Below are 16090 nucleotides of genomic sequence, written 5' to 3' on the forward strand. Positions count from 1 at the left end.
TGATTTCTTTATGCCAGAATACTGACAGGAACTCTTGGTGCAGGAAGATAAATTAGAGTTCTGACACCTACATCACAAAAGTAGTCAACATTGCTTGAAATGGACCTTGCTGTTCAAGTCAGTATTACTTTTTGTGACACTGCAGATGTGAATGTCAAGTGAGTTTTCTGTGTGAATTTATATAATATAAAATGGAACAGACTGTTGAATTCAGGCACTTTGAAGCTCTGATTTTAAAAGCTGAGGAAGATTTTAGAGAAAGGGAGGTCAGAAGAATTACCAAATGGAACACTTGGACTTCAGTCAATATTGCAAAATTAACTGCATAGCTTTATTTGCAGCCCATGTCTGGTGGGATATTTGTCTTGCTGTCTTTGACAGTTATTTATCCAGCTCCCCTGAAACTGTGCTTGCAATGCCTTCCTCTCCCTTCATGTAGATGTTATTTGAACCCCTAGTGAATAGCTTTCTGTCCGCTGACATTTTTATCCAAAAAATCATCCTTTCTTCTGGGTCCAAAATGGCAAAACTCTCGCCCAGGCCCTTTCCCAGCATAGCACCAGCCTCCTCCTAGCACACCTCACATGGATCAGCCTTATCCTGAGCTATCCCAGTCCAGACACCTGTCTGCTTCTTGCTTTATTTCTTTGACCTTGACACCCTTGTCTTTATGCTGGTGTTTTGTCTGCTTCAGTAAATACTTTGTCCATCTTCCTAGGACAAAATCCTTTGTTGTTTAGTTGAGCTCTTCCTTTTAGGACCCATCTTCTATCACCATGATGATGTCTGTATGACCTATTCCTTTTCTTTGGCAGCAAGCCCAGTCCTTGTGCCCACTGCACCAAATGGACACAAAGGGTCATTTTCCATCCTCCTAAACTCTTCTCATGAGAGTAGCCACCAATACTCTACTCGCTGATGTTGGTATGTAGAAAATACTGTCTGTCTGCAGCTTCAGTTAGTTTTTTGCTCTTTGCCCATACTACCTTTTACCATCTTCTGTATATTCATCTGGGATTGGGAGCTCTTTGAGCAGAGACGGGCTAGTTTGAAACTCTGTAATTCTTGATCTGTGATTGATGCTTTCAGACTGCTGTGGAGCTGTCTCAACACATCTTACCTGATGGAAAACACCTCTGGCACATGAAGAAAATGACATGAAAATCACTAAATGATAAGACAAGAAGTGAAACCATTTATTACGGATGACTCATAGGCAAATAGGAGAACCAGACATCAACATTTCAGAAAAGCAGTCACTGCATACCTGCACCTCCTCACCTTGCCATAATTCTTACATCACCTGTAGTTCTGGCCCAGACCCCTTGCATCACTTTGCACACCTTGGTCTCACTATCTGAGCTGAGAGTAGTTATTCAAACAGGAGAAGCTGCTGGTCAGACATGGTTGAAAACATTAGTAGGAGCTCATTGACTTGCAAAGAAAACATACTGGAAATCAGGGACAGGAGTCCTTAGCATAGAGCTACAATAGACATCAAAGGAGGATGCAATATTCCTGGGAAATCACATATTAAATAACTTTTTAGAGGAAAAAATACTGTAATTACTACCATATCTTAAAAAAAAAAAAAAAAAAAAAAAAAGCAACAGGAAACATATAAATATATCCTATATACACAAACAATACAACACGGCTGTCCTGTAAACAGGGATTAGTAGCAGGACACTGTTCTAGAAACATCATGTATTTTCCCTCGGGAAACTTGAACCCCTACAGATTTAGGCCACAGAGAAAAAATGTGCTGCTTACACTCTTTTTAACTCTCCTGTTGCTGAGATGTCCGTACATTTTTTGTTTTATTTAAAAACTACAAGGTAGTAGTTCACACACTCCAAGGATCAGCCTCCTTTTTTCCCTTAAAAAAAGTAGTTAAATGCATCGCTCTTCACATTTACATTTGTGTATTTCCCTGACTTGGTGAAATAAGACAGCATGAATTTATTTTCACTCTTCAATGCAAGAGCATAATTGATGGAGGAATACCGTGAGGAAGTGCTTTAAAAAGAGCTGTAGTAGAAAAACACAGATTCATCTTAAGATAGTTTAATTTAAACAGTTCCATGACAACAGCTGGGGATATAACTTCTGGGAAATGTGAATGCAAATTCAGACTGAAAGATAAGATTCAGTGAAATCAATGAGTTGCAGCTGCCATATCTGACAGAGATGCTACTCCATCTAGCAACATGTTTTTAGATCAGGGGCAAACTGAGCCCTAAGACAAGTACCTAGCCATCTGTCTCATGGTAAGCTGCACCTGGACATTAGGTGGCAACTGCATCCTTCACCACTCAAGTTGCATTTTCTTATTTCCCATGTTCGAAGAGATCCCTGTGCAGCTGAGGTGCCCTTTCCCCTCCCATCCCCTACCTGTGATTGCCAGCTGCGTAACGAAGAAGGTCATTCGAGACTTTCTCTTCCTCCTCCAAGTAGAGAAGAGCACAGTGGCATTCCCAGCAATCGTGACAATAAAGAGAACCCAAAGAGTCACCAGCTGCTCTGTCTGCATTGGAGAGAAGGAAAAAAGCCATATTGGTAGGTGGGTGACAAGTGCCTTGGGTTAAGCCTGTTATGACGAATGAGATGAGAATTGAAAAAGAAGTCGAATGTGAGTTTTGCCAATTGATTTCTAATGATTTAGTCTAAAAAATATTCTTGTTCTTCCAGAAAGTACTTAACATGCATCACAGGTGGTGATATTAATTCCAGTTTCATTTCTAGTGGCTGTATATTACCTCTATCTCCACAAAACCACTAGGAGTGTCTGTGCTTGGCACTTAATGCTAAAATGAGAGGCAGCCCTCACTTCTCTCGTGTTGCTCCAGCAAGCTGTGAAATCACCAGCTGCTTCCCTTCGCAAGGAATACTGATGGATAGGTTCCTGCGGAGAAAGTGGGGAAACAAATAGTTCTTTCCTTCCCAGTTCCGTAGAAGTCTGGGAACCCTTATGAAATTCAGACACCCACTCCAGGTTCTAGATGTGCACCAAGACTGAAAAAAAAGCGTGACCCTCTCTAAGAAAAAGTAAAATTGTGTAGCGAGCGATACATGATGGCAAAACGTCCCCTAGTGGTAACATGTTCGAAGAAAAGAAAGTAAAAAAAAAAAAGGTTACTTGCTCTCTCAGAGCATCAGGATCCTCTGGCTGCAAGAACACATTTGCTTATTTTGTGAGTGAGCGCCAAATCTTCTCCTTCCTTCTGGGCTACCAAACCAACTCATTTGGTCCTCTCTAGATGCAGGAGAGTTATTTTCCAGTGGCTACTCTGTAGGTTTCCTGTTGCCACATGAGAGCGTGAAGTTAAAGTTTTCCTTATAGCAGCCAGACAGCCCTGAAACACCATCTGGACAGCATGGGGTCAGCTTTGAAAAAACATTCTGCATTTCTGCTAAATTCTTACTTAGAAAATCCTGTACTTCATGTAGCTGTATGTTACGGCATGGAGGAATACAGTCCTGCTGCTCTTTTGCACAGACAAGTAGAAGAATGGAGATTTTTCACAATTATATGTTTGAAGGGCGTAGACCAGGGGAGTTCAGGACAAAAAAAAAATCCTAATGTCTCCAGCAGCAATAATACACACACTTTAATTAGAGTCAAAGAGAGAAAAAAATATATACATGGCTCAGCAGAACCAGGAGTTATAAAGGTAAACCAAATTTCCCCAAGGGACCCCTCTGCCAGAGCCTGCTGCTCCTGTGCAGATCCCTGTCTTTGATGGTTCAGGAGGAGAGAGTCTGTAAGAATGAAATACACAAGAGCCTTCAGCTCCCTGCATTGCTTTCTTGTGGCTTTCCAGTGCTTCAGATACACTGGTCATTTGGGTTCACATCCTGGCAAATGGGATGAGGTTTGGGTTATGTCAAAGCAGTTCTTTGGGATCTTCCAGTTCCTGGCACCAAACCCATAGTGTGGGAGCTGTTGGAAAATGGAGACAGAAGAGAGGTAAGGGCTGCAATTGAAGAGGGATCCCAGCTGCTGACCCTACAGAAGTGGACCCAAGACTCTGTCCTGAGCAGGTTGGGGGGAAAAAGGCTTTTAGTGAGAGCTGTATCTACCTTACTGTGCAGATGATTGAGCAGAAGTAGGTGAAAGCACTCATTAAAAGCACTTGACAGCCACTAACCCTTCAAAAATTCCCTTCAAAATGTGTGGCAGAGATGCGGTAGAACTCCTTTTATGGGGATGTATTGCTTTGTACAGGAATTGGGAGTGTCTTTTTGGAAAGTAATTAAAACTTTAAAAGGTAAAATATTACATAAATTTTGTCCAGGAAATCAGGGTTTGGTTTTCAATAGCAGTATATCTGAGAGGCATCACCATTCATCTCACCTACCTTGAGACAATCTTTCTTCACTAAGAATAGAGTAACCTAGAAAAACAACTTGTGTGGGCTGAATGCTTAGCTTTTAGACAAAAAAATCCTCCACCTTCTCTAGGTGCCTACAAATCTCTTGAATTTCTTGGTAACAAATTCCCTTCAAAATCTGTGGCAGAGATATGATGGAACTATTTTTATAGGAATGCTTTGCTTTGTACAGAAATTAGAAGTGTGGTTTTGGAAGGTATTTAAAATTTAGAAAGGTAGGATTTCATGTTAGTTTTTGTCCTTTAAATCAGCGTGTTCTCCTCCAGGTTTGATTTGTCTTTTCCATTTTGGAAAACATCTTTCACACATGAAGAAAACTGAGGGGAAAGACTTGTTCTCATTTTGTCTGGTATAAAATCAGGAGAGCATTTTCTTGAAAGAAATTCTACCATCTGAGATGGGTAGGAACAGAACAAGGATCTGAGACTCAGTCTTATGATTCCTGCAGAAGAAATAGCTATGGGGCAACAGAGACTGTGTTAGAGGGGTGTTTCCCCACCATAGGGGCACAGCACGTATGGTCAGTTTGAAACCCCTCCTGCCAAGTTAAAAAGCAGTGCTTAACAGATAAGCAATTTTAGGCTAAGCCTCTACAGAAATATATACAATTAAACCAGACTACAAAGACAACCTAAAAGGTGCAACAGCTGACTCTAGGAGAGGTAAGTTTAAAAAGCCACAGACAAAGGAATAAAGCCCAGGTTTCTATTAATCTATTTGTGGCAGCTACCATTCAGAGAGAAGAGAAAAATATTTCCCTCTTGGGGATTAAGGAGCTATAATAATAAAGAATTTAAATCACTGCAGCCTCTCTCAGTCTACGTTAGCTTGCTGAACAAAAACTTCTGTGGTCATTAATGGGATGCCAACTGTGATGAAGGCCTTCACAGAAGCTGGGATTAGAATTTGAAATTATCCTGATGAACAGGAAATATGCATTGGAAAAAACCCCAAGATGCTGTTCAACAAAGAAAAAACAAAGGACTAGAAGTACAGTGGCTGTAATCACATCAGGTTGGGCAAGCCTTTAGAACACCCCCTCTGCATGCAGCACGTAAAGTGCCTCACAAGTGGAACAATGTTTAATAACATCACCCTAGCATAAAAACAACAACCACTATTGTGGGATGGACACCAGTCTTGTGTGTCTCTGCCCTAACATTTCCACTGCACCCAGGAGCTGCACTATACCTACTCCTATGTGTCAAGCTTGAAAAGAGACACATAGCAATGATTTGACAGCAGTCTAGAGGATAAAGCCAGGCAAAAACACTGCATGAATTAAGTTTCTTAACCTATCAAAATGCAGACTGTGGGAAAATATGAACATAGCCTTGAAGGCACAAGAAGACTGATGTAAAATAGAAGACAGTAATCTCTTCTTCAGATTCACAGCAGACTGAAAAAAAAAAAAAAAAAAAAAAAAAAAAGCAGAAACAAAACTACATCACAGAATTCATGTTGAAAATTATTAAAAATTGCCTTAAACACGTACCATATATATAGAGACTGATTGAACCAGCAAAACCTCCATCTTTGAATGTCTTAAAAAATAGCTATTAGATTAGACAGATAGCTGATTGATGCTTCAACTTCACTCTAGCTGCATTTTCTATAATTTTGTTTCATTCATCACCTTAAGGTTGCTTAGGCAGAGCTGTGTTTCATTTCATGTCTTGTTCATTAAGCACAAATCTTTTGTAATAATCCTCAGCAGGTTGAATTACAAAAAACCACTGTTGAATAACATGTTGCAGAGACAGCAGAGGCTTTCTGGATAAAAAGAACCATAATAGCATCTCCCAATCCCCGTGCAGAATCTTTCAGCAAGGGCTGCTTTTGAAATGGACTTTGCTACCTACATTACAGGAGAATGCCATGAGACAGACCTAGTGTCATACAGCAATCTTTCTAAGATTAGAAAAACTAAAGATGCTAATGACTTAATTTAGGTTATAAAACAAATCAAAGTCAAGAGGATTTCCTTTGCTTGACTACCACCACTGCCCGTGCTGCTGTTCCACAAGACTGCTGTGCTTGGAGCATGGAAATGCTTGACATCTGGAGCACATATTCGTGCTTTGCTAATTTGCTCTAAGATTAAAACCAGCTTTAGTCAATTAAACAGGCCACTTAATGGGTAAAATGTAACCCAGAAAACCTGTCTGAAGATTGTGCACATTTTCCTTTGCTTGTAGAAGAGGCTTGTTATTTTGTCTCTCTGACAATATTTTTGTATCCACAGGCTACCAGAAGCCTGGTCAGAGATGTATTCTGCTTCATATTTGTGATGAAGATCATACCTTTGAGCAGCTTTAATCAAGCTTTAATCAAGTTAAATACTTTTAGAGGCACTGGGAGACATTCTGGTGCCATGATGCCATCCCTCCTTCCAGTTTTCCCCAACCAACTTCCTTGCTCACTCATTTATCAGGATTTTTATCCTCTCTGTTGTGGTGCACCAGCTGCAGCTATGGAACAGGGATATACCAGACAGCCCACCCCAATGGAGCTGCTGAACTTTTGAGGTGCAAAGCAGCCTTTGTTGGTTTTTTGTTTTTGTTTTTTTTGTTTGTTTGTTTTGGTTTGGTTTTGGGTTTTTTTTGGTTTTTTTTTGTTTGGTTGGTTGGTTGGGTTTTGTTTGTTTGTTTGTTTGTTTTTTAGCATTTTTGCAAAACAAAAAATAAGCCTTTTGCCTGATACCAGATCAGTTGTCTAATAGAAGGAGAGGCTCAACTACCAATGGGCAAAACACATTTGTACTTGAATAGGAACCAAAGATGAAAGAGTTTTGCTCTAGCTGCTGAGGCTGGTTGGGAAACAGTCTGGAAAAAATGGGTTGACAGGTAAAAATAGAATAAATAAAGAGAAAAAGAGAGAGATACTTTATTTCTGGTTGTGAGTGGTGGTCTCAATGTGAGAAGACAAGTCCAATAGTGGATTCATGTCCTTGTTGACCTGGTGCCTTGGTACTCCATTTCCTTGGACCCCTGGATGAAGAGGCACTGATGCCTCATATCACATGTCACCTTAAGTCTCTGAATAGCTTCTTCTTCTGCACTGATTAAATTCTGGGAATATGCAAACTTTTTACTTCCTGCCTGTGGTATATTTTTAAAATTGTGTTTCTAGCATAGCCTATTCCAGCAATTGAAATTGTAAAAGAGCTATAATCACGGTGTAATCCAAGTAATTTCTTAAGGATGTTCTTCTTAACTGATAAGAGGAGCACATAAATCCCCTTGTCATACTGGGGAACCGTGGTGCTCATGGTCAGGTTCACCCCTGTATTTGTGGCACTTTCTTAAAGGAGGAAATAAAAAACAGGAGAGAAATCTTTTCTCCCCCTCTGAAATAATGGCTTTAATTGCAGGTCAGGCAAGCAAATGGAGGAGGCTTGAACTTTCAGCACAGAAAATGTTCAGGACAGATTTGCCATGTTAACAGTCTCCATTTAGGATGGAACAAAAAACCAACAAAACAGAAAAAAAAAAAAAAACAACAATGTAGGAAAAAAATCCGCGGAGGCTTAAAGGACGACACGCAGTCACCAATATGGTTAAAGTGAAGTCGTTTATTAACAGTGGACACTCGCTTTATATAGAGCCTTTGTTTATATAACGATATCTTGCAGGTGGCTATATCTTGGACACAAATTCTGTTCTCACAGAACTTCTGCTGGCTACCTCATTATCCTGTTATTCTTCTTTTCTACTTCCAGCTCCCTTATCTTTTTCCCATAGCTCATCTTTCAGTAACCTTGCAACTGGGTCTTAAGGCCCTTAGTTTACTCTAGCTAAAGCTAAAGAGTCAGGATTGCTCACATGTCTGTTTTCTTCCAGACAGTTTCCCAACATATCCCCCTTTTTGTTTTTGAGCAATCCTGACTTACTTCACCACGTGAAATAACATGCTAATAATACATTGCCATAAACAACATACTAACAATACGAAAGCATCAAAACCAATAATAACAAATATAATTGATAAACCTTGTCTAATTAAATCTCTAAGCTATCCCCATATCCTTAAGTGATTTAACCATTCATTTAACCCAATATATGCAAGAGTTAATTTTTCATGTTATCTTAATCAATCGTTTTTGGTTGTGAATTGACTCTGAATGATCAGATAAATTCATGCAAATACACTCCATCAAAGTCTTCACAAACGTAAATAAAAGCTAATAATAAAAAGTCAGTGGCAGCACGATATTATAAAACTGCATGTCTGACACTATCAACATCTTTTAGCATCTGTGTTAAAATACCAGAAGTTAAGTTCATCTACTTAGCAGTGCAACAGAATAGCACAATCAACAATCAACACATAGACAAGGGATCCCATAATCAACATATAAACGATCACATGAATTACAACATTAACAAGAACCTATTATCAATACAATATGAAAAGCACATTTCACACTGCAATGGAAGGACTTAAATACCTTTTTATTATGAGGAAGGTCTAATGTCCACTGGTGCATAGAACCAAGAGGGTAGAGGAGGCTTATCCGACAAAAATTGGTCAGGGGGCCCCAAAAGCGTCCCCAGGCCCCTCCCGGGTCACGGCACAGTGGAGTCCTGGTTTCCTCCATGGATGCCAAATTGAGGCTCAAAAAGGCCTAATAAACAAAGACAGCAAAAGCACGCACTTTCCCCCCCCCTTTTTTTTTTTTTTTTTTTTTTTTTTTTTTGCTGTGGTGTCTGCATCAGGGCTCATTTTTTGAGCAGCAGCAGTGTCAGTGGGGGTAGAGACAGCAGCTGCAACAGATACACTGGCAATGCTCACCGGCCACATCTGAGTTGTGCCCTTGTGTGCGGGGGGGCGAGAAGCGGCTGCGGAGGCAGAAGTGGGGGTGCTCTCTGTACGAGGAGCAGCTCTCACTCCCCGCAGCAACTCTCGGGCTCTGAAAAGGCATACTCATTCTCATAAAATCTAATGAAGTTAGCCTAAAATTAAAAGAAGTGATACAATTTCCCAAACCAAAACTCAAGTGTAATTACAAAGTTTTTTTTTTTTGTTGTTGTTGTTGTTTTGGGTTTTTTTGTTTGTTTGTTTGTTTTTTGTCTCTGTATGAAACACCAGTGGACCATGCACCACAATATAAATCAATATTGAGAACCATATTGCAATGATGGTCCTTAAGCAGCTTTATCTGCTTCTAGCATTTGCTCAGAAGCTTCTAACAATTGGGCTGCTGTAGCACCTTTTGGGTGTAGTCCTAATGCACGTTTAGTTTTTTTCATTAGCATTGTCATATGCTGACATATAAAAAATTTTGTTTTCATCTCTTCTGTCAAGTCGGGATGTGATATTACCACTGAATATAAGTGATCCACAAATTTTGGATATGGCTCCACTCCCTCATTTAATATTTGTAAAAGAGGGAGTTGCTTATGCAGGATCATGCACCGTTTACAAAGCTTTATACGCCAATTCTTGTGAAAGTTGTAACACTTCAGTTTGAAACCATGCCTGCAAATCTGCACATACAAAAGGACAAGCACCAAGTAACATTTGTGCTTGCACTCTGTATAATGCATCAGTGTTCTGTCTAGGAATCACAGCTTCATTTTCACACAGCATTTGCCATTTATGATGAAATTGCAATTGTTGATTCCACCTTTCCCCCCCCCCCACTATCCCCTCTACCACCCTCCCCTCCCCATGTTGGATCTAGAAGAGGTGGAGCAGTGGGTGTTAAAGGGTTAAGGGAAGTAGGAGCAGGGATAGGGAACTGATCAGGGGATAAAAATGGATTAGTGCCCCTGGGTTGTTTAGGGTATTCTCCGGAGCAAAAAACTAGGATTTTTTCAGGGGTATACTCATCCTTGGTCTCCAGTTCTTTCAGCTTCTTCAGCAGTTCCCTGAGTTGCTTGTCTCCGAGTCCCAGTTCTTTCCTTGGTTGTTGCTCTATAGCAGGCACTGATGGTGTTGACAGGTGAAGCAGAGGATTAATTGATGGCAACTGTGGTCAAGAAGATAAATCAGGCATCGGAGGTGGAGAGGAAGGCAGCAGTGGCAGAGTGTTCGGGAGCCGTGGCAGGCGGGCAGGAGGGGGGGCTCTGCATTCCAAGGTTCCTCACCTGTGTTCTCCGGCTTCTCTCCCTCTGGGTCCTCCGACGATTTTGGTGGTGTTTTCGGTCGCTTTTCGTTTTGCTTCTCAGTCCCATTTTTGCTTTTCATCTGACCCTCCAGGGTCAAATGGCACAGTTGGCTGAGCTTGAATCAGTATAGTCCCTTCAGGTGCTGGTAGGGGCACCTTAGGTGTCTCCAATAACTGCCTAGAGGTCAAGTCCGTATTTTGAGCATTCATCGGTATTGGTAGATCAGGTGTTAAGGCAGCAAACGCTGAGGCTGCTACTCTTTCACTTTCCATTTCTTTTAAGGTTTCTCTAATCAATTTCCAGAGTGTGGCTAAGCGTCGTGCCTCCTTATCTCCATCGTTAATTTTATCCCATAGAGCAGTACCTATGGCTTCCCAAGTAGGTAACTCAAAAACGGTACCCATCGAGGGGATCAAGTCTCTATCCCGTGCCCATTTCAGTAATTCACGTAAGGTCCTGCCTTCGTGTGATAAACCTCTCTTAGAGAGAATACATTGGAGGAGCTTAACTACTGCCTCTTCTTCTTTAGAGAGTGTAGACCCCATCTCCTCCCCAGCCGCTCACCTTTTTCTTGGCAAGATTCTTCAATTTCGAGGTACCTCTTTCGTTCCGTAGCCGGGCACCAGCTACACAGACCGCCGGGGCAGCAGTCTCCTTTCGACTGGCTTCTCCGCTCCTGCCGCACCGTTCCTTCGGTCGGCTTTCTCGCTACCCTCTCATTCCAGCTGTCTTCATCGCTCCTGGAAGCAACAGCGAGAGGGTCCCTGTTCGGGCGCCAAATGTAGGAAAAAAATCCGCGGAGGCTTAAAGGACGACACGCAGTCACCAATATGGTTAAAGTGAAGTCGTTTATTAACAGTGGACACTCGCTTTATATAGAGCCTTTGTTTATATAACGATATCTTGCAGGTGGCTATATCTTGGACACAAATTCTGTTCTCACAGAACTTCTGCTGGCTACCTCATTATCCTGTTATTCTTCTTTTCTACTGCCAGCTCCCTTATCTTTTTCCCATAGCTCATCTTTCAGTAACCTTGCAACTGGGTCTTAAGGCCCTTAGTTTACTCTAGCTAAAGCTAAAGAGTCAGGATTGCTCACATGTCTGTTTTCTTCCAGACAGTTTCCCAACACAACAAAACCCCCACCAAAATAACACCAAATGAAGTTTTCTTGAGGCAGACAGGTACTGTGGAGCTTACTGATTTGAGTCAGGAATTTAAAGTTATTCTAAATCAAATTTCACTTTGGACCGAAACACTGAAAAAAATCCAAGAAAGAGAGTTTTCAGTACAGTTTAATTAAGGAGTCTTAAGGGTAATGGCACAACCTCTGACATGTCATAATGTTTTTAAAATAAACAAATAAATAAATAAATATACAAAACCGCCCCCTCCTCTGTCTCACACTGCCAGATTCCTCCTCTGCAGAAACCCTAGAGGAGTCTTCTGGGTTGTAACTGCTTCCTACAATCATCTACGAGGAGGGTACAGATGTTCTTGTCACAAGTGCACAAAGAAAGCACAGGAGGCCTCAAGTAAGAGTTGTAATCACATATTAGGAAAAAGAAAGTTCATCATGCGGATGGTCAAGTGCTGGGATGAGAGCCCAGAGAGGCTCTCCATCCCTGCAGATACTGAAAACTTGAGTGAACACTGCCCTGATCAGTCCAGCATAGTTTGAATTTGCTTTTGAGTGGCTGGTGCAGGTGGTATCCAAAAGTCCTTCCCACCTGAGTTATGATGAACACACAAGAATGTATAAGACCTATTTTCTTAAAAAAGGTACTTATAAATTAAAAGACACTTTTACAGACATAATCAGATGATCTCATTGCACAAGTCTGTATTGTACCATGGAAACGTGAACAACTCAGGTCTTTGTGGAAATCTTTACATAAATTAAATTTCACCCTGCAAGTAAAAGGTATGAAGGTATGGGTAGAAAGGCTACTGGCATGGAAATGAGACAAACCTTAGGAAAAAGGACTTTAAATGTATAAGATGGCATTTGTTTTATGCTTACTAGGAGGCCCAAGGTGAAGAATTTCTGCCAGGGTGTGACCACCTTAAAAAATAAGTTGTCAGAAACAAAGTGTGATGCCACTGAAGGGATCACCACTGTTAGTATTTTTACAAGCTACAAAATAAGGGGTTTAAATACATAAAAAAGAAAAAACTTGGTTAAAGTGCCAAGTGGAAGCTTTTGTACTTCTTCTGGCATTGAACCTTTCAACTTAAATTGGGGTGTGAAAAAAACCAATAGAAATATGCTTGAAGATAAACTGCAGGGGTATTAAATGTACTTTACTTTTAGACAGCTGTTCTTGCTGTTGAAAGCAAACAAAAGAAGGGGCACCAAATATCTTTAAAAAAGCAGGAGCAGTGGATGGTGTACTTAGGCTATAAGTAAGCATCATACAGTAAATATTCGTCCCCTGGATATGAAAATTCAGATGATTTGTTCAAGTCACCTCTGAATGCTCAAGAAAAGATGCAAAAATATCTGGATTATATTTGCTTCATTTGCTGCTGGGCCTTGTCTCAGTAAGATAGAAACAGACTAACAACCAGGGAGTTCACTGAAATCTTATGCTCTGCTTACCTTCTGCTGCAGAAATTGTACTGGCCGTCCCTGTAATATTCCTGTGTTTTGAAAGAATGTTCTGGATCTAGCAAGGCACAACTGAGATTATGTTTCCATACAGTCTTCATGCAAGACATTCCTGAAATTTTTGTGAAAGAAATTTGGTACTGAAAAGCTCTGGTAAAACTCATCCGAAGATAAGAAAGGCTGAGGAAAGAGAAAATTCAAGGCACAGTTTTGTATCTTTTCTTTGAAAGTACTTCTGCTATGATTGAATTTGAGATGAACACATTTGGGCAGGCAACAAGCCCTCTAGGAGATGATTTAATATTTTTTTTGTGGTAGCGTGGCCTAGAGTGGAGCTGAATTCAAGCAGCACAAATGCCAGCTCAGCCCCAGGTTTTTGCCTGAGGGACTGATGCTTTCCCATTTCAATGTCACCACTCATGCCCAATCATTTTCATATCTTCTGTGCAGAGGCTGCTTTACTGAGGTGCTTTCTCACACCAGGGAGCCATATTACCCTCCCAGCACAGTGCTACAGGTCATTCTGGAGATCCTGGGATGTGATGCCACGTGAGGTCTTCACAACCTGTTACAGGTGCTTGTCAACAGTCCCTTCTCCATGGGTCTTGATGGTTATGGAGGGACTGAGTTGGTCCCTATGGTTAGGGAGCCCTCCACAGGTGGGAGGGACCTGAGCTGATGGTTTCTATTAGACATTTCTAATAGACATTGGAATGGGCTGCCCAGGGAAGTGGTGGATTCTCCATCCCTGGAGATATTTAAAAAGAGACTGGATGTGGCACTCAGTGCCATGGTCTGGTAACTGCAGCGGTAGTGGATCAAGGGTTGGACTTGATGATCTCTGAGGTCCCTTCCAACCCAGCCAATTCTATGATTCTATGATTCTATGATTCCATTCTGCTCAGCCTGAGAGGCAGTTTTACATGAGTTTGTGTCTATATGCAATCACACTCATAGCCTGTGAATGTTAATGTGTTATGTATAGAGGAAAAGTTCATAATATTTTCTTATGTTTAGACTTAGAGAAATGGACAAGCTGAGGAAACCTGTTCACTAAAGGCAGACATTTTCTCATGGAAAGGGCTAATTATGTTACTAAGATTAATTTCACTTTTTGAAACCTAGCAAAATGGGATTTGTCATTTTTGTGAGTCCCCAGTGTTTTAGAAATGCATCTCTTAGCCCTGACATCAACATCACAGGTGAGGCAGGGTCCTTTCAGTGTGCAAAATGTAATGCATGTGAACTGCTGTGGTATTTCAAATAACAGCTGAAAAAAACACTATGCACACTGTCCCCCAGATCCTCCATAGGTGCGATTGAGGTCGAGAGGAAGTTTTTCAGTCTATAACAGTCAATAACAAATGCTAACAATTCAATCTTACTAGCAAATAATCCACGCTTGCCATTCTACTGTGTTTTGGTACAGGATGGGTAATAAATAGGGACATTACTGGTGAGCTGTTGCAGGGAAAAAAAGGTAAAATTATCAAGTATGCATATTCTGTACAATTAAAACACCTCAACAAATGGAGAAATTAATTCTTTCTAGACAGGTTTACACTGGAGAGGCAGACAGACACAGATCCTGGAGTCAGAAGTATGAGAGCTACTGATATAAAGCAGCCAAAATCACTTGGCTCAGAGCTACCCCTGGTGAGGCTGTTGTACAGCCAGATCACTTCTGTGTTGCATTTAGCTCCTAGAAGAAGCCAGTCTGGCCAACAGCACTGAAGATTTGTTTCACAAGGTGAAACAAATTACTTTCTATTACTTTCTCAGCTCAGCATCTCAGGAATAGCAACAGTCATTACAGCATATTGCAGAGGCTGCATTCAGGAGTCCCTGACACTGTAATTGTGTAGACTTAATTCTCCTCCTCTATCTCCTCCACAAAAATTTGCAAAGTTACTTACAAATTATTTGATATGCCTGCTTTTCTAAAATGGATGATTGCATTTTCAGAGATTACTCCAGGAATTTGACAGTACCCGTTATTATTTTCCTATTACGTGTTCAATGTTGGGATGGTCTGTGAGGTTTGCTTGAATATCAGAATAAATAATAATATAGTCAAACGCTTTTCAGGAGACAGAGAGACTCCTGCATTTGGATGAAATGATAGGCACAACGAATTCTGACTTAAATAAGCTCTGAAGTTGCCTGGAGGCAAATCCCTGTAGTTTGACAAAGCAAACCTATGCAAACCTTCTCTCCACAGATTGGTCTCCTCAGCTTTTGATGGAGGTGGTAAGCCCTGACCTTTGTAAAGAGCATTAGGCTCAAAGGATGAGCAGCACTACTTCTAGGTTTGGGCTTACTCTGGCACAGATATGAAGTCCTGTTTACTTGGGCTAAAACATAGAGATGAGATTCAGGTAATGAAAAAGAGAGGGTGGGGGGCAATAACAGGCAGAGAGTTGAACAGGCCTTCCTGAAACAAACTGGGAATTTAAATTATATGTGTAAAATTGTTTGTGGTGGAGTTGACGTGCACATTGTTTCTCTTGGGAGCTCTAAAACTTCAGCATCACTGCTGTAGCAATGCTGGGTGGCACAGGGTTCGTGGGCTCAGAGGGAGAACATCAACATGTGGACCAGTGGCTGGGGTTCCTACCTGGCAAGGGAGAGACTGAGGGTCCCAACCCTCACAACAAAACCTTTGTAAACAACAAAACCTTTGCATCTTGCTGCATCACTGAGTGCTCGACTCTACACATTAGAAAGCAAAATAAGGAAATGTACTATATGGTGTAAGTCTCCTGGGAGGGCAGATGACAGTAGGAACACTGTTCCACCAAGAAAGGAAGAGCAGATGGAACTTTTCTCCTTGCATAAAATTAGGGCATTACATTTCACAGCAGACTTCTTATGAAAAAGATGAGCCCTACTGGATCCTCTCTGAGAACAAGCACAGACTCCTGCCCTCAGGGAAGCTTTGGTGCTGTTGGGGACCTGGCAAGGGCAGATTT

The 16090-nt window shown here is 41.1% G+C and overlaps 1 protein-coding gene across 1 annotated transcript in view; it reads right to left on the reverse strand.

The window, feature by feature from the left end:
* Nucleotides 1-16090, reverse strand: part of NPSR1 (neuropeptide S receptor 1) — a 65560-nt gene that overhangs the window by 45988 nt on the left and 3482 nt on the right. The window contains exon 2 of the mRNA XM_071738677.1: nucleotides 2395-2527. Coding sequence (XP_071594778.1) covers nucleotides 2395-2527 — 133 coding nt within the window. The remainder of the gene's footprint in view (nucleotides 1-2394; nucleotides 2528-16090) is intronic.

Source organism: Heliangelus exortis, chromosome 2, assembly GCF_036169615.1.
Source record: "Heliangelus exortis chromosome 2, bHelExo1.hap1, whole genome shotgun sequence".
Lineage (NCBI taxonomy): Eukaryota > Metazoa > Chordata > Aves > Apodiformes > Trochilidae > Heliangelus > Heliangelus exortis.